This window comes from Lipophrys pholis (genome assembly GCF_963383615.2).
Source record: "Lipophrys pholis genome assembly, chromosome: 14".
Taxonomy (NCBI): Eukaryota; Metazoa; Chordata; class Actinopteri; order Blenniiformes; family Blenniidae; genus Lipophrys; species Lipophrys pholis.
This window is the reverse complement of record NC_137633.1, coordinates 12,177,733-12,200,219: the sequence shown is the minus strand read 5'-3', so window position 1 is coordinate 12,200,219 and position 22,487 is coordinate 12,177,733. Positions and strand designations below refer to the sequence as shown.

The window sequence follows — 22,487 nt, the reverse complement described above, 5'->3', positions numbered from 1 at the left end:
AGAGGAGAGGAGAGGAGAGAAAAAAAAGTCAGAGAGACTTAAGAAAGACAGAGAAAGAAGCCACACCTGTGTCAGGCCTGTTTACAGATGGACATGAAGAGAGACTACACACACAGACACAAAGACACAGACGGACATATGGATAGACAGATAGTTTCATGCTGCACTGTCACCAGTCATAAGTCCTTTCGTTTCTTGTTACCATAATGATGCAGAGCTATGCCGAATGCTGACTAGTCGACTCGGCTGATTGGAGAAAGAGGCTTGAGTGTTGACTGTGTTTCTTCTCATTAAGGAGAGATGGCCATCCACCCAAGCAGAATCTAACAGGAGGGATCCCAGTGGTCTATCTGGACTCAGTATTGATCTCTTCCATACGGGGGGGCTTCGGGCCCAGCGATAAACAATGCATTTCTGGGATGAGAAAAAAAAAACCTACTGGGAATCTGAATGGGCTGTATTTCTCATTGTTTTCCAATTTGTCAAACACTATTGAGCGTGCTGGCCTAGATTGTACTGTGGGGCTCCGATGCTCGAAACCCTCCTTATCCAACCTGGACTAATGTTTTCCATTGTCCAACAAGTATTGCAGCCTTGCACTGGTTTGTTATGAAAGCTCACACTCATCTACACGTGTGGAGCTACCTGTTTCTGTACTTGGCAGGTTATAAAAGCACACTTTTTAGATATAGTTTGACCTTTCTCACATTGTTTTCAACACGCACACACACTCTCATACACTCACACATGCGCAGGAAACTTGGCTCCGGCGCTGTTTCTCTGTGAGGCGGGCGTACATTGTGTGCAGGGCGAGAGCAGGGCTTTGATGTAATCAATATCAGATTTCAGCTGTTTCACTGTGAGCTCTCATCCTGAGTGGCAGCCTTGACTGACTTCTTACTGCTTATGCAATCCCACTCGTTTCTCCCACCTCACCCATTTCCTCTTCCTTTATACCTACTCTCTGCCCATTACTCTTCCTTTATCTGTCTTTATCTCTTTTGCTCCATTCCTTTACCCCATTCCCGGTTTTCCTTCTCCTCCTCCTCCTTTTCTCGCTTCCACCTCTCCCTTCATCTTTCGCCGTCATAATCATCTCTGTGATTGCTCTTCCTCTCCCGGGCGGTGATGTTTTCACTGCTGCCTCCTTGTCTAACTCGCTGATGCTAGATTATTGCTGTATGATTACAGCTACCATACCATCATGATCATTATTGCATTTCGCATGGCACTGTTCAACACTGTATGAGCAGATCAAGATGCTTTATCCAATTTAGATCTCATTAAGACTTGAGAGGAAATATGCCCATGCAGGACTCGCAATCGCAGCTCAGCTGTTTTTCTTTCTTTTTTCCTTTCCTTTTTTTTTTTTTTTTTGCCCAAACTACTTGCAACACGATTCTCTTTCAGTTATTGTTACGATGCCGTTCTGATCGTCATCACGACCATCACAACACAGCCATCAGTTCAGCTCCTGCTCATCACTACACTGCCTTCACATCAACCCTTTTGATAATTTTGAAGAGTTTTGATTTGCAGTGATGCTTTCACTCCACTGTCATTATGACAATAGTGATTGTGACAGGACTCGATAGCTGTTGATAGCCTATTTTGCTGATTGATAATATGGGGTATTTGCACCCCTTCCTTCTGTTCTCTGATTGCCATTCATCTTAATAAATGGAGCAGTTCATTAGACAGAAGCATTATGAATCTGATTTGCATTTACCCATATTCATATTGCATACATTAAACAACACATGCGTGACATTTCAGCTTCACCCGGCATTTGTGAGTACAGATGAATATATTCATCCCGAGCTTTTTTTCTCCCCACTTGTCCAAAAAGCCACTTTGAAAATGGTAAAATGTGATTCACAGGTGAACAGCCCACGTGTTTGCCTTTGTTTTGCATTTTCAATGTCAGTATTTGAATTTTTAATTCAAAAGAAACATTGTGGCGGCAGAGACATTGTTTGGCTTGTTGTTTTTGCATCAATTTGTCCTGGTTTTGTAAAAGCTTTTCATCTGAAGCTCTGTTTTCCTGTGCAGAGTGCAGCATTTCTTACACATGTTTACCATTGTTGAGCTTATATCATGGCATACGGTGGTCTCTATTTGCCCTATACATCATTATTCCAATATAATGGAATACTTTCCCTGTGGCGCTATAGTCTGTGTGATTTAACATTTATTTTATGACTGCTTTAGTATGCTTCCGATGTATCATCTATCTGATTCATCCTGAACTGCCTTTTGCTGCTGCTTCCCTGACTGTTTGCCCTCTTTTAACCATTACCGTTGTGTGTGTGTGTGTGTGTGTGTGTGTGTGTGTGTGTGTGTGTGTGTGTGTGTGTGTGTGTGTGTGTGTGTGTGTGTGTGTGTGTGTGTGTGTGTGTGTGTGTGTGTGTGTGTGTGTGTGTGTGTGTGTGTGTGTGTGTGTGTGTGTGTATGCGCATGTTTGCACGTCGTCCCGCTGTGCAGTGCGGTGAAGGGCTGATGCCGGGCCGTAGCCCCAGGCTGCTGAGCTGAGAGGGAGAAGCAGGAGGATGCAGTGGGCCATTCTGGTGGTGGCCCTGGGGTGTGTGTGCCTGTCCCGGGCTTCGCACACCCCTACCCCTACCCCCACCTCCACACACACCCCTCTAGTGGACAACTCCGAGGAGGAAGTGGACGAGCCATGCTTTGAGCCATGCACGTGTGAGGTCAAGGAAGGCGTGCTGCACGTGCATTGCGACGGGCGGAGCTTCACTAACGTCAGCCAGGTATCACTCTTCTTTATCTGTCTGGCCTCTTAATTGAAATTAATTTCAGTTCAGCTTTATTGTTCCAATTACAACACTACACTTCATATTGAAAAACAAAAAATTGAGAGAAGACAGTGGAAACGGGAGGAAAAATGGGGAAAATGGGGGGAGAAAGAGACCTCCAGCATGACAGAAAATAGCAAATAGTATCAATATGCTGTAAACTGATGAGGTTGGGAAATGCAGATCACAAACTTTCAGCTCCATAGCCAGAGATACAGAAAGTTTGCGTCATGAAATGGTGACATATACACATGTGAGGGGATTGAGGCTTGGATCACAAAATAAAGTCTCCCATCAGTCTAAAGTACCTATAGCAGCTTAACTAAGAACATTGTCCACGGTTACCTGCGCCATCTTTAACTATAAGGTTCAACAAATAGAAACGTTTTAAGCCTGATCATAAATGTCCCAAAAGAGAACTGAGAGCTGGTTTCACACGAGAGGACCCTTTTATTCAACTTTTATAAGCTCACGGAAATGTTCTTATAGAAGATATGACCAAGCCTGGCTGTTAAGAGCTTTGTATGCAAAGAAAATAATTTTGAGGTCTATTCTAGATTGTAAAGGAAACGAATAAAGAGAAGCCAATGGGAGAAGTAGTAGTAGTTCCTGTCAGGAGTCTCACTGGAGCATTTTCAATCAACTGCACTTTTCCCTGGAGTTATTGGGACATCCTGTTAATAACGGATTAAAATACTCAAGTATAGGAGTAAAAAAAATAAATAAATAAAATGCATGGACTAATTTCACAGAGTCACTCATATACATGAAACTGCACTGCACTTTACTGCCCTGCCATTTATCTCATTAAAATGTTGTATCTCCAAGTCTAATATCCTGTCTCCGATGTGGCTTATGGGTGTTTCTAATGGTTAAATTTGTGTAATTAATAAGATAACTAATCAGACCTCTAATTAATCATTCAGGTGTCACAGTCATGGGTCCGCCCTTTCAAACTCAACCTCCAGAGGAACTCTCTGAGGCGTCTCTATAGCAACGGGTTCCAGCACCTTGGCAACGCAGTGTCGATAAACCTTGGCAACAATGCACTCCAGGACATCCGAGTGGGAGCTTTCAACGGTCTTGCCAAACTCAGACGACTGTACCTCCACGAGAACAAGCTGGAGGTCTTCAGGAATGACACTTTCGCTGGCTTAGAAGCTCTGGAATATCTCCAGGTGGGTTCAAGGAGAGACAGCTCATCTCCACTAACCACGTTTGGAAAAACAGTGTATAAATTTGTCCTGCAATAAAAAATACAGAGTGACAAAAATATTAAATTTCTATTGCAGGGATGGGCAACTTTTGCTCTTTGTGAAGGCCACAAAACTCTCATACTCTCTACCAGATGGCCAAATTATGACTGAGCACTCCTGGCACAAGGATATAGATGAGAGGCAAATGGCTACTGAAAGAAGAAAACTCTCGAAATTAACTTTATCAGCTCAATATCGAGAGATCAAAATTTATATGAACAGTACTTTTAAATGCTGTGTTCACTTATAATTGGCAAGTTGGTGATAACGCAAAATAAGGACGAGAAATCTGTGAATGTAATGAGAATCATGAAAACATTTAGTGAAACAATTACTGTATTGAAACTGATGAGATGAAACTCAATTATTAATACCTTCAAAACATCACTTAATGAAGGTTTAATATCAAAACAGAAAAGGAAAGATACATCTGATATCAAATCCAGATAAAGATGGATTTAGGGGACAGATAATATATTTTTAAAAATGATTTAAATTAGAATAAAGAAAAACACAATTTAAAGGATTAGATTAGGAAAGAAGTTTATCAAATTTGTTAAGCACTAGAATGATAGAGTAAAATAATACATGTGTGCCTTTTTCAGTAAAAGCCAAGATAAAGCGGTAAGTTTTAAGCTTCTGTTACTGTATTTCAACATTTCTAGTCCCCTCAGGATTACAGGCAAAGTGTTCCAGCGTTTTGCAGTGTAAAAGCTGAAGGACTTACCAAAGGTCCTTGGTTTTACATTTTGGGACCATTGACAGAGTCGTGCCTGAGGATCTGAGTCGTTGCACCAGCTGATACACTGTGAGCATGTAGGTCATACCGTATATTTTAGTGCAGGACTACTTTAAAAAAAACAACTGCAAAATAGACTCTAAATGTTACTGGTATGAGAATGTATGCATTGGATATGGTTTTACTTAAAGGGGGGGGGGGGATTTTGTAAATGGAGAATTATCACAATTAATATCTCGCTTAATTGTGGTAAAAATGACTTTCTTCCTCCCATCACCTGTGAAATCTAAACCTTTTTTTTTCATTTGGCACTAAGGGTGAGGACAAGGCCTCACGTGGTCCACGAGCCACCAGTTGCTCATGTCTGATCTAAAAGATGACCTGGTTGGCTAAATTTTTTTTCCATAATTGGATGCACTTTTTCCAAAAAAGTAGATAGTGCCAACGTTTTCATTTCAGTCTCCTTTTCAATTTGAGCAATTACATGTTCATCACTTTTCCTCTTTCCTACCTGCAGGCTGACTGCAATGTGATCAAACGAATTGACAGCGGTGCTCTGAGGTTCCTCTACAAGCTGCGAGTTCTCATCCTGAATGACAACCTGATCCCTGTCTTGCCTGCTCATCTGTTCAGGTTAGATTGTGATTATTTAACTGCAACTTTTGAATTATACCAGCGCCGATCTGCAGAATTATCAATGTCAGATACAATTACTCACTGCTGAATTAATATTTCTTTGGCATACTATCTCATTTTATGAAATGCAAAATAGTCATCACAAAAAAAAGCAGATTTCTCTGCAGTGGAATGTGTGAACCTTTTCTCTCTACTATCACGTTGTCCTTTCATCTAACCTAGCTAACTATCCTCCTCCTCCTCCTCCTGCACCAGATCTGTGTCTCTGACTCATCTGGACCTGCGGGGAAACCGTCTGAAGAGCCTGGCATATGCTGGGACTCTGGAGTATGTTGGCCGCTCCCTGATGGAGCTGCAGCTGGAGGAGAATCCCTGGAACTGTGGCTGCGAGGCAGTGCAGCTCCAGCAGTGGCTGGGTCAGATCCCATACACAGCTGTAGTCGGGGACGTTACCTGTGAATATCCATTCCACCTCCATGGCAAAGACCTGAGGGAAATCCCTCGCAAAGAGCTCTGCGTTGACCTTCCGGATAAAGAGCTACAAGCAGAGGGAGGTGGTCCATCGCCAGGATCACAGCCTCAGCATATCCCACCTAACTCTAAACCCAACTCCCATCCGGGGCGAGTCAGGCCAACTAAACCCTCCTCTATGGTGCACGGCTCCCGCCAGAACACGCACACTTCCTCCACTTCATCGTCTTCTTCCTCAGCAGAGCGAAAGGACAGGGAGAGGCACCCCCGACCAACTAAAAAGCCCCGGCCCTCCAGAATATCCCCGACACCACGCAGTCTGATGCCCAACAACCCCCCTGTGGCTGGCTACCAAACCCGACCCCCCATCCCAATCATCTGCCCCCTGGGCTGTACCTGCAACCTGCACATCACAGACTTGGGTCTCACAGTGAACTGCAAGGAGAACGGCTTCCTCAATGTATCCCAGCTCATGCCGAGGCCTCTCAACGGCCGCAAGCTCTACCTGAGCGGAAACTTAATCCAGAGGATCTACCGCACGGACTTCTGGAATTTCTCCAGTCTCGACCTGCTTCACCTGGGGAACAACCGAATCTCCTACCTCCAGGAGGGGGCCTTTTCGAGCCTGACAAACCTGAGGAGCCTCTACCTGAATGGCAACAACCTGGAAAGATTGAGCCCTCACATGTTTCTGGGGCTGCAGAATCTAAGGTAGGATGGTACTCTTTTGTGAAACTACACGTTTTGGAATCCCTCCCTTGACTGCACTGAAGACACAATCATAATCTGCAATGTCATGTCTTTTTAGATATTTAAAGATTTGTAGTAAACAAGTACATGGAAATCAATTTTACTTTTATACGGGCAAAGCACAGAGCAAAACATTTTGATTACAATTATGTTGGAGTTTGATTGAAATGAAAGGTACCCATTCTCTTCCAGGAGTGTCATTTGTTAGTCACGCTGCCGGAGAGCATGCTTCAGTAGAGGTGCGAGCCCGGTGCGAGTGACTACGTGAAAATGACTGGGGTTTTTTTTGTATTTGCATCCAGAGGTGTTGATAAGAGAGCTGCCTGATGCCAGGAATTTTTGTTTTGAAAAAGGGCTTAAAATAAATATAAAGGAGAATCATCACACAGATGTATATGCACGTCACTGTCAGATTAATCTCAAAATGATAATTACACTGCAAATAATTTATATATATGATAAGTTATTATATTTATTCAGGGGATTAAACCTGAAAAGAGACAACAGATTGCCATTTATGCTTCGCTGTCCAATGAATAAAAACCATTGTCGCATGATATCATCATGTTCAGAGCATTAATTAGCTTTTAGTTTTCAGCTCGACAGTCTCCATATCTCATGATAAGGTTCAGAAAATCTACAGAGCCCTTATTCTGACTATTAATCAATAATAAAAATCCTCTCTGGACATTCAAAATGTCTAGCGCTTAACCTCTCGTTAGCCTTTGTTAGTGACTTAATGGTGGGAGAGTGGTATTAGTAATTTAAACCAGATCCACCACTTACTTTAACGAAGGAAGTATATTGGATGACTAGCATGCGTGGAAAAGAGTCCAGTTTTATCCCTCAGTGTGTCCTTCATATTTAATTTTTTTTTTCCAAAGGAACTTCGAAATTCAACCCTTTATTTAAAAATGAAAATGATTTAACATGCTAATCAGGCATGTTAAGGCCAGCAAAGAGAGTCATCAGTGTAAAATTACACAATGTCATTTGATAGTGATCAGCTTATAATGCTCAGAGCAGGAAACGGGGAGATTAAATCAAATTTCTAGTATGACTTCGAAACATGAATATTAATTGGTGATTTTGTCATGCAGGAATACAGGAGAGGTAACAAACCCTCAGAGTACTTCTATCATATATAGAATAACTGTGAAAATGTTAAAAATAAATACAATCCATTCTTTAATGTATAATTATTTATAAGCAGTGAAACCTATGGTCTCATTCGCCTTTGTAATGTTATTATGATACTTGCATTCTAAGCGTTAATATATCCTAAAATGTGAACATAGTGCAGTTCCCCTTTATTATAAGGATGGCCCATTTGTGTTTCGTGTTGCATAGTCTATCTTTATTCTCTTTGCATACAGACACGGTGACAGTCTCCTCTCCTGTCTGTGCAGGTTTCTCTATTTTGAGTACAATGAAATCCGTGAAGTAGATCCTGGCACCTTCGACTCCATGCCATCGCTCCAGTTGTTGTTCCTGAATACCAACCTGCTGCGAAGTCTCCCCCTCGGCGTGTTCTCCAGAGTCAATCTGGCTCGCCTCAACTTGAGAAACAATCATCTTCTGCAGCTTCCCATGGAGGGCGTGCTGGAGCACCTCACAGGACTGGTGAAGGTTGGTGTGAACCTGTTACTACGTTAGTGAGTGACTAACAAATCCACTGAATGATTGTGAAGGTCTCAGTGCCGATGGGATAGAAATCCTGGTCCGCTAACCTGTGCATGTGTAAATGAGTCAGATACCTGGCATGAGGCTTTTAGCAAATTTAGGCCAAATGAGATGCATTTTTTTTTGAGTGACAGTGGCAGGGTGAAAAATGGAGATTATTGAATTGGATCACCCCTGTTGATTTCCCAAACAAAAAATGTGCATAATTATGCAGAGTATATTTATTTCAAATGTCAGACGATGAGATTGAAAGAACTAATAGATTGCCAGGACACATTATATTATCGCAGCTTGACGAAATAAACAGAACTATTAGAAATCTTGGATCACACCGTACCCGCATTTAAAACTTCTGGCAGCCCCTGATCTCCTGGCCTCTAGCACAGCTGCAGTTTTCTCTGTCATCTGCATTGTCTGCTGTTTTGGGAGCTCTGTTGTGGCATGTGGGACTACGGTTGCGCCTCAGGTATTCTAATTGGAAAATTGCAATTGACTTGATTTGCATAAGTGGTCTTAATAAATCAGGAGCTGAACTGGAGAAAGCTGAACGTTCAAGTTTTTGTGCATGGTTGTAATTAATGCACCTTTCAGTAAATAGGCTGCATAAACTATTGTGCGTGTGAAATCCACTTCTTTCTTTTTTTTTTTTTTTTTTCTTTTTGTTAGACCTTACCTCGCACATTTGACTGCAGCATTATGGGAGTGCTCGCTGTACACAATGCATCGAAAAGGACAGAACCGAGGCATTACATTTTTTTTTTCATCTCTGCCTCCTCTCACTTCAGCAAATTTAGTGTACCGGGCTTTTCTTAGACAGCCAGAGTAGAATGAGGTAAGGTGGGTGTAGATTAGCCTGAATGTCATTGTGAATTTCCGTTTTGCTTTGCTCCATGAAAAATTTCCTGATCCTCGGTTGTGTGGGTGAGGCTGGCAGTTTGGAAGCTGTTTCCAAATGTTTATTCGGGGAGCGGACGGCAGTGGTTTATGGGGCTGGAGGAACCACGTAGAAGTGTATTATGTTTTTGTGCTGTTATACACCTCTGATGTCCAAGAGCATTAAAGCATTCACCAAATGGAAGCACACAGTGAGCCATATTCATAAAGCCCAGCAGTATCACTATTGTAGTGCTCAAAATCTGTGCCACAGTAATTGAATTCATTCATTTACCAGGGTTGTTATTACTCCGACAAAGCCACATTAGCGCTGTCCATGGACTGCAGAAAATAATATGACAATGATATCACCTGTTGACTTACTGCTGGACTGTTTGAAGCTCAGGAACTGGGATTTCTGGGCGCTGGCTTGTGCTTTTAGAGCCAGGGTTTGCACAGTAAAATCAAAGGGTAACGCAGATGGAAGCGGGGTTTAGCCCACAGCTGCTGCAAAAAGGAGTCCATTCTGATAACTCTAAAGCAGCAGCATGTATAGCTTAGAGTCATTGTCACCATCAAGAGAGGGATTATGCAGTCACACCCACTTACTGTATATACCCTGATATGATGAATACCTACCTCCCCGATGTCAATGTTGTTTGAAAAAAACTAAAACTAAATAAAAAACATTAGTTCAACACAATTAAAGTGACTGTAATTTCTTAACTGGAAAATTAATAGCAGCACAAGAGCAACTGAGAGCAGTGAAGGGAACGAAATAAAGGTGGGTGAATCAGCATCTGACTAGACGCCAGCAATGTGTACAGTTCAGAAAAACATATGTCTTTCTCAGTCAATGCAAAGTGCATGTTGTGTATTAGAGCAGCACTTTTCTTGTCGTTGCCAGCTGTAATGAAGAAACTTGCCCGTGGCCATGTTTCACCTTACGTGATCAGATAGAAAAACAATTCTCAGACAGAAAGGACTGATGAAAATAGCATAGTATTCACCCGGGGGGAATTCAACCTAAAACCTTTGCATGTGGAGCGAGAACATACCTTCACCACACGATCAGTTAATACTGCATTGAAATATAAACACATATACGTATATATATATATATATATATATATATATATATATATATATATATATATATATATATATATATATATATATTCACTGATCATGTTTATTAGTGTTGTTCAGCACATGCAGACAAACCCTTAAAAGGAAAATAAGCATCTTTGCTTTGTTCCAGCGTGTTAGATAATAGGATCAATAGTATATCTGTATGCTAAATATAAACCTTGGCTCTATGCAAAGGCAATAATCCACCAAGCAACTCCGCTAAAGGTCATCATTTAACTCTCAGCTCTTGTTTGTTTAATCTGTGCAAAAACCAGTGCAAAAGCCCTACAGTGCTGCAGACCAGACAGACTATTTCATGGCCAAGAGCATGACTCCCCAAATCATCACTGTCACTGACCAAGCTGGCTTTTAGCAGTCGAGATCCCCTCACTGGCGACTGCGAGCTTCATTTTGAGCTCAGTCATAATAAACACTATATGGTACTTACTGGTTAAAAGCTTTTTGAAAAGATAGTGAAAGCTACAGAGACAATCATGATGCGATAGCCCTGATGCAAAAAGGTGGTTGCTGGGCTATTAGAGGAGAGTCGGAAGAGAAGACCGATACCACTCTCAGATTTGACAGCTATGTTAATCCTCTCATCTAACTCTTCACCAGAATAACGGTTGAAACATGAAACACTACTGAACTAAAGAATTGAAGCCTGCAGCAGATTGACTTTTGACTGAGGACATTCAAAAACATCACAGAGTGATATCAGGAATAAATTAGCGTTGGCTCAGCATTCCCACCTTTCATGTTTACTGTTATTAGACGGAACATAGACGTTTCACCACTAAAGCTAATTATACATAATGATATAATAAATAGAATATATTATTAATATATTAATAATTAACATAATACAAAAATAATATAATTATACGTTTTGTTATTTCAAGTCATACTAAATGGTTTGTAGTTGAACAGTTAAGCCACATTAATTGCATTAACATTGACTCAATTCTAAAAGTCCACTGATAGGTAACAGTAATACCCATTATTTTCAGTTGGCTGCTCACACTGTATATTTAATCCCCTCAGCACAATAAATAGCCGTCCATGCAGTGGGAAAAAAAAAAGGGTTACAGTGTCTTGTAAAACAAACCATTATTTTAGCTGACACTGCACAGCAGAGCAAAGTAAAATAATAATAATAAAAAAAAAAGTCACCACAACCATCACAGGTGGTTTAACAGTAAAAATAGCGCCGAGTAAAAGCTTGTGAAATTACAATCCTTTTAGCATTTGCAGAGTTTGACCAATCACTTGGAAATAATACCGATTCATCTGCTATTTGAGCTGGACTTTGGTTCCATTCACTGTATGTCTCAGTACATCTGATTCAGAATGAAATGTCGCTAAAGTCAGTGACATTCACGCCCTGGCACTGAAACATGTGTTTTCTTGCAAAATTTCTTTACTGTTGAGCTAAGAGTAACCCAGTGTTAATCACCACTTATATTTAATTATGTGTTGGGATGGATAATATGGCATGACATAATGAGGATCAGACGTATTACTACTGTATTATTTCTATATCAGTGTGTTTGTTCAGTGCTAATGTGGGGATGGGCGATTACAACTAAATGATTGTGTTCTTTCGGAATAAAAAGAAATAATATAATTAAAAGATATGCATTTTACTTTACGAGTGTACATAATCGCCATCTATGAACGCTGACTGAGCATTCACGCATTTCTGTACATCTGGATTATCTGGAGACACACATATATTTAGCCGTTGTCAGTGATACAGTATGTTAGCAGCAGCTCTCAGCCTGGGAGGCTTTTCCCGCTCAGAGGTTGTCAAATTATGATTCGCACAAGAGAAATAAAACCTTGGTAACTCTCCTTCTGGAGACTCGAGCGGACCTGCTAAACTCCAGTTTACAAAATCTTCAAGGGTCTTGCTTTTGTATGTTGTTGAGAGTTGTGTGTATGTGGGGGCACGGTGGAGGAGTGAATAGCTCTCTTGCTTAATAGTGAGAATGTCGTGAGTTCAAGTCCGAGAGATTTTTCCCGGGTGCTCTGGTTTCCCTCTCAGTTCAGAAAGATGCTTTTGAGGTTAATTGGTGACCCTGAATTGCACATAGGTGTGAATGTGTGTGTGTGTGTGTGTGTGATTGTGTGTCTCTGTGTTTGCCCTGTGAGGGGCTGGTGTGAAAGTACGTGTGCGTTTGTCTGTCTGTTCACCAGCTGTTTGATTTCACTGTATTGTTTTGGCAAATCAGAGATCACAAAGGGGGTCCAAAGCCTGTCTTGAGGGCAATCTGGACAGGCTCCAGGAAAAAAGTACTAGGGATCATTCTTCCCCTCTGCCATCAGACTCCCAATCAGCCGCGAGGAGTCTATAATCACAGATCTACATCATTTGCCTTTTCTCATTGTGCTCACCTATATTACATATTATTTCACACTGACTTCTGATTTGTATTGAACTCACAGCTGATGTTTCACACTCCTTGCTCTATTGTGTGAATATTCATTTCCAACACTGTTTTTTTCTTCATAGTTATGTTCGTATATTGTTTATATTTCTATTGTAGTTCTCAAATGTTGCCTTTAAATTGCCTTCATTTATGCACTTTTGTGTTTTTGTGTGGCTTTCTTTTCATAAAATTTTTATGACTTCATCTTTTATCATTCTCGTGAGCAACAAAATCAGGACTTCATCGCTCACAGAAACACATTTCTCTGCAGTGTATGCGACAATAAACACTTTAAATCTTTGAATCTTTAAAACATAACACTGAACCTGGTTGGAGTCTCTTGTTTACTATTGCAGTTTCCTGGAGGGGAGTGTTCTGAACATATTCATTTTTCCATGTCTACATACTTATAGTTTGCTGCACACTACAAACACAGCATACCCAGCTTAGTCATACAGTAACATTAAAAGTCAGTGGTTGTTTTCTGTCAGAATAAAAGATCAAGGGCTCGTCTGCTCACCGTGTTGTGCTGATGTTCAGCAATCACAGCGAGGTAGAGATGCCAATTCCTCCACTGACAGTAGCCTCAACGGACCAGAAACTCATGCTCTTTGCTCTTTGCTATTACTACCACTCTCTCTCCTCCTACATGAAACACAAACCGCTGGATAGTGCAAGTTCATGGCCCATCTCAAGGGGTGGTTGAAGTCACTCTGGGAGAAATGGAAAATCACTACCAGAGGTTGAAGTCTACAATGCAGGCAACAGGAGCACGAGTACACTGTGAGAGTAAATTACAATATTTTAAAACAAAAAGGAGATCTCCTGGAGGACGCTCACCATAACAAACCCAGCAGTATAAGTGCTGAGTACCCATGCTTTGATTCTGAGCGTTGTATGTATAATATCTCTCATGTAGCTGTAATGACAGATTTCCAATATGCACAATTCTCAGAATAACTAAATTTTGCATATACTGCACTCTCGTCTTCAAATGCAGTCTTTTCATATTCACTATGTCTATTATTCAGGAGACAATGAAACACATTCATCAGTATGGAGAAAGCTTGGCTAGCTGAAGCTTAGGGGCGTCTGGTCACCAGAGACATCGGCGAAATCCCTGCACCAGAACTTCCAAAACCTGCTTATATTGACTATATTTCTGTGAACTAACTGGAGCAATTCTAATGACTGACAGGATGTTGCTGGTTGGGCAAAGTGATCAATTAAAAGACACACGGCTCACTGAGAACAATCTGACTTTCTCCCCTGATGTGAATTTTTTTAATGCTCTCCAGTAAATTTTGGACAATTATCACTTGATCCTTGATCTCCATCATAATGAAAAAACCCACGAGAGCAAATATGCTCCTCTGCAGCAACTTCTATCCAAAACTCAGCCCTCGAATCCAGGCGAATATATTTTCAGACAAAAGAGGTTTCACTGAATCTCATTTTAGAATCATTCGGAGTCTCCAGCCATTAGCATAATCTATTTGGCTTTGTAAGCGAAATTAGCTCTCAAAAATATAGCATGTCTGGCGTTTTCTCCGCAACTAGCACTTGTTGAGCTAAGTGAGGGTTTCCAATTTCCCATCTCAAGAGCTGTGATTGACAGGTTGACAGCAAATCACACACTAGGTGACCAGGCGTATAAATTGTAAATAGTGCTGGAAGTGTTGGACAGATGCTTGCAAAAGAGAAGGGGATAGTGCCCTTGGGATATGCGAGATAGCAAACAATAAAATGCTTCAAGAGTTCCCAACAGATGCAAGATCGTCATTGTGAAAGTTATAAAACAGTAAAAACAAGCAGATATTTTGTTCATGCCGTGTTTATTTGAAATGTCAGTTTGTTCAATTATACCGCATTAAATCCCAGATGTGCCTCAATAACGCAGAAACCTGTAAAAATCTGCGCTTTCCGGTACTAAGATAGTGAAGTGTTCGAACCGACTTAAAACTGCTGCTGAGTGCTGCCTCTACTTACCCTCAACTTGCAATTATACAGGCTGCACAAAAGCCCACAGAGGGCTAACTTCAATAAAGGGAAGAAGCATCCGGTTGTGCAATATGAGGAATGGGGAAGTAGCCTAGTGCCATGGCTCCCATAGCAGCAATGCTGAATCATCTCAAAAAGCATCCATCTCTATCTGTAAGCCAGCGAGATGGACTAACCAAATTAGCATGACAACATTTGTGCAAGCTCCTTGGATGTGTGACAGAGAGAATATCAGCTTTCATTGCCAGTGTCATTGCTAAAGATACGGAACAGATCAGTTCTGTAGACAATACTATGTGATGTAAGTGATTTTCTTTGTGCATAAATCTGCTTCACCCATTTCAAAGTGTGGCAAACTGAATATTTCAGTTTGTTTTAGGACAAATAATAAATAGCTGGCATTGAGAAAATAAGATTTATGTGCATACCTATTGGATTACAGCACAGGGGAGAGTTGAGGAGAGGAGCGCTGCGATCTTTGTATATGCTCGTCACACAAAGCCTGTTGGTGAGTTTGTGAATAACCACTTAGGTAAAACTCTGAATGATCTTTATTGTAAACTCACATTTTCTCTATACCCTGCTGTAGTACATGTGTGAACAGGTTTTCAAGAGAGCACTTGTGGGTGTTGAATATTGAGGATATACAGTATCTATCCTGTGCATAGGCATTCAGTGAATAAAAGCACCTCAGTGTTTTGATGACCCTGTAATGCCATTATTTACAATAATTCATCCCATTCATCAGTTGCATATTTAAAAAATCATTTACAGACATTTCTCATTGTGCGGAGCTGTATTCTATTATGTAAATGCTGAGAAACTCATTTTGAAAGGGAAAAGTACAGATGTACGATCATGTTTCTTGCCATCTCCCTTTTAGAGCGCTATTTACTGCCCTATACTTCAACCTAATACACAGAAACTTAATCATATCACAAGGGTGTTGCCAAAATTGTCTACTTTTGTTCACATTCCACAAAATGATTCATGAATTCGCATTGCATGGCCGATCAGTAATTAGTCTACTATTGCACAGTGACAGTGCGCTGCGGTCTTGTGTGTTTCTCCAGGTGGACCTGCAGCAGAACCTGTGGGAGTGCAACTGTGAAGCGGCTCCGCTGAAGCGATGGCTGGAGGGGCTCAGCGCGGTGGTCGTGGTGGGAGAGGTGGTATGCCATTCCCCGGAAAAGACCAAAGGAGTTGACCTGCGCTCCCTCTCCATGGAGTTGCTCTGCCCAGAGCTGGAGCCCCAGGAGGACCAGGAGCACGAGGAGCAGACAGCCACCTCCACAGCTGCAGATGGAGGTGTATCGGTTGGCTATCCCGGCTCGGGGCTGGGACCGCTGATCCCTCAGGGGAAGGATTCAATCCCTCTGTCGGTGTTGGTGCTCAGCCTGCTGGTATTGTTTGTCTCTGCGTTCTTTGCGGCAGCGGCACTAATCGCCTACGCCCTAAGGAGGAGGGACAAGCTGCCGTTCCGCCGCCAGGGAGAGGTAGACTTGGCTGGCATCCAGATGGAGTGTGGAATTTTCACTGAGCAGACGCACCATCACCACCATCACCACGGCCTCCCGGAAACACCGCCACTGCCTCCGCCTGAACACAACCACGTGTATGACACCATCCTGCCCCCAGAGGCTGCGTCGAAAAGTTCTGACCCCGCTGCGGCCTCGCACATGTGTAGCAATCCCATTTATAAAGACGAGCAGGATGCTGCAGTGAAACAGCGGCCGCAGCAGCAACAGCAGCAGCAGCAGCAGACATTTGCAGCTACTAAAGAGTGCGAGGGGGGATACTGCTCTGCTGCAGAGAAGGAGAGGGAGTGGGCTCTGGAGGTGTCCTCGTCACCTATCAATACTGTCACAGGAGCAATGGGACCACTTGCCGGCCTCCACGGGAACGGCATCCTGTGCCCCACTGTGATTGACAGCCAGGGTCCCACCCCGAAGGTGGAGCTGGTGGACTGCCTCTTCAGACTCCCTACTCCTGAGTTCAGAGATCTGCCAGACAGATATGCGAGGCCTCCGCCCCGCTATCCCCATCCCCAAGACTCCAAACAGGACGCAAGGCCTGATCAAACGCTTGTGGTCACCACAGCGAGCTCCACAGCAGGTGGTAGTCACAGCACCCCGAGCGAGCAGAGTGCAGGAGAGCAGAGGGCCAGACTGAGGACCACACCGGACTACATGGAGGTGCTGGACCGCTCTTACCAGTTTTAATGGCCCTCCTCGTTCTCCTCCTCCACTTCCTCCTCTTTCTGTTACCCCTCTTCTCTTGTCTCCTCCTCATCTCCCTCTCGGGGGATGAATCATCCAGTAACAATGACTCCTGTACAGAGGATGGCACAGCTTTGAGAGGAGCCCGTGGGGGAGTGGGACTACACTACACACTATGTTTATTCCTGGATGACGAGCGGAGGTCAGTTTGTATTTTCCCCACCACTGGCATATAGGTTGGTATTTGGCAAGGATTAGCTGATCTCAGATCTCTGCCTGGAGGCATAAAAAAGAAAACTTCAGCTGCAGCTACTATGGGTGTTTTTTTTTGTTTTTTTTTCTCTCCACGATCGTAAAGTACCAAGGCTTGGTCTTTCTACTCCACAATGCACCACAATTAGCGGAAGAAAGTGGTGGGGGTGATTGTGGGCGGTAATGTTATATTATCACTCTCAAAAGACCTACCTGGAGGTGAAACACACCAGCTCTTTGCGACATCCAACACAGAGTCATAAACTGTGACAGTCAGAAGGTGTGGAGCGAGCTGGGCAGACATATTAACATGGAGAACCGACAGAGACACAGCGGGAAGAAGAGGAATAACTGAAAACAGCCAAGTGCCTTAGCAATGAACAGCCAGCAGCGTGGTCAATGCTTATTTTTCTATGAATACAGATCTATTTATCTAAACAAAGAGGTTTGACTACCAATGGATGGGACGCTGATGGACGACTGAGACTAAAACCAATCAAAGCCCGCCGAATAATTGCATTCCCTGGATGAGCCAAAAATAATAATATACCCCGTCAATATTGGAGTTGTTTGTATGCAGTTCTGTTCATTTTCATCGTCTCATCCAGTTAACATTATTTGCTTATCCAGTTGATTTTTTTTTAACAGGGCTAGGATGGGAGACTTATTCAGGAAGAGTTGGCTGCTGTGTGAAATTAGAAAAAGGTTCTGGTTTTTTTGGAAGAAGGATACAGAAAACCTTTTTTTTCTTCTTCTTTTCTAATGCAAGACAAAACAAAGGAAGTTTGACGTACAGAAGGACATTGTTGCCATGGATGCATTTTGGATTTCTTAATCAGCCAGACTTAATGGGGCCACAAGGACCTCAGCTTCACATTTTCTTTCATCGGACAAAGGCACAGAGGTTATTGTATTGATTTTTGAATATTTCTCAGAGGAAAATTGAATGGCAAAAAAGAACAATGGATGAAGAAAAAAAACAGCAAGGCATTTTTTTGACAATTAAAAAACAGTCAGAACACTTCTATCAACTATCAATTATTATCTTTTATGGAGGTACCTTTTTATGCTTTCATCTCCTACAAATAGTAGAGGCAGTTGTGAATATATTTATTCTTAGTTTTTGCGTGTTGAAGCTCTCCTGTAAGGGATCATGTTATATCAATGTATAGGATGATTCTGCATCTGGTTCAGCCTTCTTACCGCCGGCCCACGAAATACAATAAAGGGTGCTACATTAAAAAAAAAAACCTGACATTGGTAGCTGCTGTTTGACGGTTTACACACACACACACACACATGCCCTGACACCCATAAATGCACACTCACTCTCTGCAGCTCCATCGCCTTAATAGTGCATGAAAGAAACGGCTTGAGGTATGCTAAGCCTGTAAGCTTGTCCGTGCAGCGTGCTGGAGAGATCAGATGAGAGTTGAGCAAAGCTGAGCGCCTGCAGGGTTCCCTGCACACTAAACTGTGGAGATAGAAGCTAATAGTGTGAAATCTACCACATTAATGGTATAAAATCAATACAGTCTATTTGTGAAATAAGGACATGTTGGGCTGCTGGCCCCGGGGCCAAGGTCGTGAATTGCTCCATCTATCTCCAGCTAGTGTTTCTTTCATAATGATCTTCCCTCTGCCTTTTACTTTCATCTCTCCATCTGGTTTGTTCCCTTCTCCCTTTTTTCCTTGCCACTTTATTCCTTGGCTCTCCTCCTCACCTTTTCTTTTGTTCTTTCTTCTCTCCTCTATTTCCCCTTCCCTCTCATTGCTCTGGCTGTCAGCTCAGCCTCACAGGACGGACACAGAGACGCTGCTCTATATGCTGCTCAACACGCAGGTAGCTCACACTGAAGTATGTGTGTGTGTATTTTTTTTGTTTCTTTCTGCCATGCTCTTTCCATCCGTCGGCGATGAGTGCACTTCTTCAGACGCCTCCTCACTCTCAGTGTTCAGAACTCTGTTGCACAGATAATCCCCCTGTGAGTGTGTTCGTGTGCGCACACACTCGGGACTGCGTGTGCACATGCGGGCGTGTGTGTGTGTGTGTGTGTGTGTGTGTGTGTGTGTGTGTGTGTGTGTGTGTGTGTGTGTGTGTGTGTGTGTGTGTGTGTGTGTGTGTGTGTGTGTGTGTGTGTGTGTGTGTGTGTGTGTGTGTGTGTGTGAGGAAGCGTGTGTGAAGATGTGTGTTTGTGCAGCTGGTCCCTGTCTGTCTGTCTGTGTGTCTGTGTGTCTGTGTGACGGAGACAGTGAGTGCAGCGGCCCGGCCTCAGTCCAGCCTTAATCCTCTAAGCTGTGTAGTTCACTCATGCCACATCAGCCCCATTGTGTCTACAGACAAAGAAGCCCAGTTAAAACTAAATGCCAGTTAAAGCAACAAACGACTAATTATAGCACCATTCTCTGTGTCCTATTCGCTCTTTTTTCTCACTTTTAACAGTCCCTCCTCACTTCCTCACCCATGACCGTACAGTGCCGGATTTCTTCTTCAACTCTTTCTGCCCTGGACTCGTGCAAACGGCGTGTATGTGTTTTCTCGTACGCGTGTGTGTCTGCCTATGTGTGTTTGACTATCTGACAGCTTTGCCATGGTTCATGTGTTTGGGTCCTGTCAGAGCTGTCCTGTCACTGTGTGAAAAAAATCATTCATTTCCCAGAGTCGAGGATGAAAGAGTCTTTAGACTTCAAACGCCTGTGGGCCTCTGTGGCTTAGATTGCCTCTCGCTCTTCCTCCACCACCGTGTCATTTATTCCTTTAAAAAAAAAAAGGAAAAAAAAGAAAAACAGTGTGGCTGTGGCATCGCTTAAGTAGAGATGGCAGAGACATGGTAAGGAGCTGGACAATTAGCCTGATTAAAACACTGTCATTTTGCATAATAGATTTAGCCTGAGCTGCGCTAGGCGAATCATTTTTGAGTGTGTGTGTGTGTGTGTGTGTGTGTGTGTGTGTGTGTGTGTGTGTGTGTGTGTGTGTGTGTGTGTGTGTGTGTGTGTGTGTGTGTGTGTGTGTGTGTGTGTGTGTGTGTGTGTGTGTGTGTGTGAGAACCAACATTCTTCTCTGCATAAACATGCAGGGTATTAAAAATGCACAGTTGGGCATGGTTTGATGTCAGTGAAAAGAGATCTGTTTAAGAGTCATGGTGCATAGCTGCAGAAGCTTTGGTGTTTGGCCATGACAAACAGTTGTGGTTAGGCTGGTCATCGCTCGCACAGACACACACACACACACACACACACACACACACACACACACACACACACACACACACAAACATCAACACCATTGTATCTGTGCTGCAGCTGTGTGCATGCTTTTCACATACAAATACTGATGCATGAGTAAACAAAGTCATTTTTAATGTGTACACAAACTGTACATACAAACACACGGCATCGGCTGCAGCACTGGGATGTTGTTTGGTTGCTCTGCATTGCAGTAATCGGCTCCGCTCTTCTCTGCTCTCACCCACAGACAATCACTGGCTCTCAATGGACAACATCAGCAAGGGAAATACCTACAGAGATTGAGAGACAGAGAGTGAGAGAGAAGCAAGGCTGGGAAGGATGCTGTAGGGAAGCGGATGATGAGAAGGTAGGGAGAGAAAGTGGGAGTAAAGAGGACAGAGGGAGATTTGAGGGAGGATGGGGGAGATGAAAAGACGGGGAGAAAGATCAGCAGGCGGGTGTTTCCAGGCTTAAGGCTGCTGCAGGACTTGTTCGCTGGTGTGCGTGCTATGGGAGTTACAGTAGGTAGTAAGACAGAGAGAGGAAAATAAAAGACTTACAGTAGATGTGGGAAGGAAACTCAGACACTGCGTTTGCCATTGTGAGTGCGCACATTTCTGGCCGCATTGGCTCTGTGTCTGCTCTCCGGCACGCGACGCCACCCACATGATCTCTGTGCAGACTTGGAGCTCAATTACACGTCTTGCCAAACAGTTACAGTTGAAAAATGGAGATTTCTCTGCCTTCCACTGTATCATGACAATACTTATTTACTGTGCTGTGAAGCAAAATGGTGGATTACTCTGCGTGCTGGCTAGGTGTTATTATAGTAAGCTGATATGTGTCTGTTACTGTGTCATTTTGCTGTTGCAGTAAGCTGGTGTGGAGACACTAAGATGGCAGGGACCGGCCCGGTTGACGTTGAAAACATCACACGAGCTTTACAGGCCTTGTTGCTGAAGTGAGTGTGTGTTCGTGTGTGATTTTATGTCCTTATGCCAGTTTTAAGGTTGGTTTTTTTTGTTGTGGGCGTATGATCAGAAAGAGACAGAATAAGGAGAATATGGATGAGTGTCACAAAGAAAGAGATCTCTTTGAACTGATTTGCACCCAGATTTTGAGTCCCCACACATCGACATGGTGTTAAGTTTCCTACTGCAAGAAGACACAGCTCACCTCAGGTTCCTTGCAACTTTTAGAAAATGCTGCCTCTAATAGAAAGAACATTTGTGGGAAAGTGACATGCTGAGCATGCATTCCTGAAAGTGCTAAAACAAAAAATATATATATAAATAGTTAAAGTACAGCAGATTTAGGCCAGAAATGGCTTTTTCCCCCAAATCAGATTCCCACTCAGATATCCACTTTTCCATTTATGTAATAATGACTGTATATCAATTATTCGCCAGATTGAGGCATATCAGAGAACTGCCACAGCCTGAGGATCACTGTCTCTATGATGTGGCCATAAGACAGTGTTGATGGCTCCATAAATTCTGATTTGTGAAGGTGTCTTTGTGCTGTTTCCTCCTCTGTCAAGAGTGAGCCAGGAGCAGGGGATTAGAGCCTACCTCAGCACTGGAATGCCTTGTGGCTGCTATTGCACAGCTCCCATCACCCCCTAAATACCACAGCTGGTGGTTTTAGTATTGAGAGGCAGTGGGCTACACAACTGTCGACTTTGCACTTCATTTATGATAAACTTAAGTCGGTCTTAATCTCCGCCCGTCGCCGTGTGTTGAACCAGTGTTTGGAACAACATGTTTATCTGGCGGCGAAGGCGAGTGGAGCTGGAGCCAGGGGAAGGCACCCGTTCACCAAGATAACCCAGTATATCTTCTCTCCCTCCAAGTGCCGCTCTGAAACTGGGAGCGTGATTGTGTTTATGTGTCTGGGTGCAGGGCCGTAACAGTGATTTATGGATCCTGTGCACAGAGGGGAATTCTGGACCCTCGATTTACTTTTTCATCACTGCAGTCATGGCACCAAACACCTAAATTCACCCA

At 43.0% G+C, this 22,487-nt stretch overlaps 1 protein-coding gene across 1 annotated transcript; it reads left to right on the top strand.

The window, feature by feature from the left end:
• Positions 1–2,525: 2,525 nt before the first annotated feature.
• Positions 2,526–18,486, top strand: LOC308119375 (SLIT and NTRK-like protein 3). The gene is made up of 6 exons (XM_080479336.1): positions 2,526–2,765; positions 3,737–3,988; positions 5,323–5,438; positions 5,697–6,623; positions 8,072–8,291; positions 15,856–18,486. Exons 1-6 carry the CDS (start codon positions 2,550–2,552, stop codon positions 17,002–17,004), a joined length of 2,880 nt encoding a protein of 959 aa, XP_080335462.1. The 5' UTR covers positions 2,526–2,549; the 3' UTR covers positions 17,005–18,486.
• The last annotated feature ends 4,001 nt before the right edge of the window (positions 18,487–22,487 follow it).

Excerpts from the sequence above, each read along its gene's own strand:
- LOC308119375 (XM_080479336.1), top strand. The coding sequence starts at position 2,550 with ATGCAGTGGGCCATTCTGGTGGTGGCCCTGGGGTGTGTGTGCCTGTCC. Across the intron at positions 2,766-3,736 it reads GCTTCACTAACGTCAGCCAG|GTGTCACAGTCATGGGTCCG; the intron begins GTATCACTCTTC and ends TTAATCATTCAG. Across the intron at positions 3,989-5,322 it reads AAGCTCTGGAATATCTCCAG|GCTGACTGCAATGTGATCAA; the intron begins GTGGGTTCAAGG and ends TCCTACCTGCAG.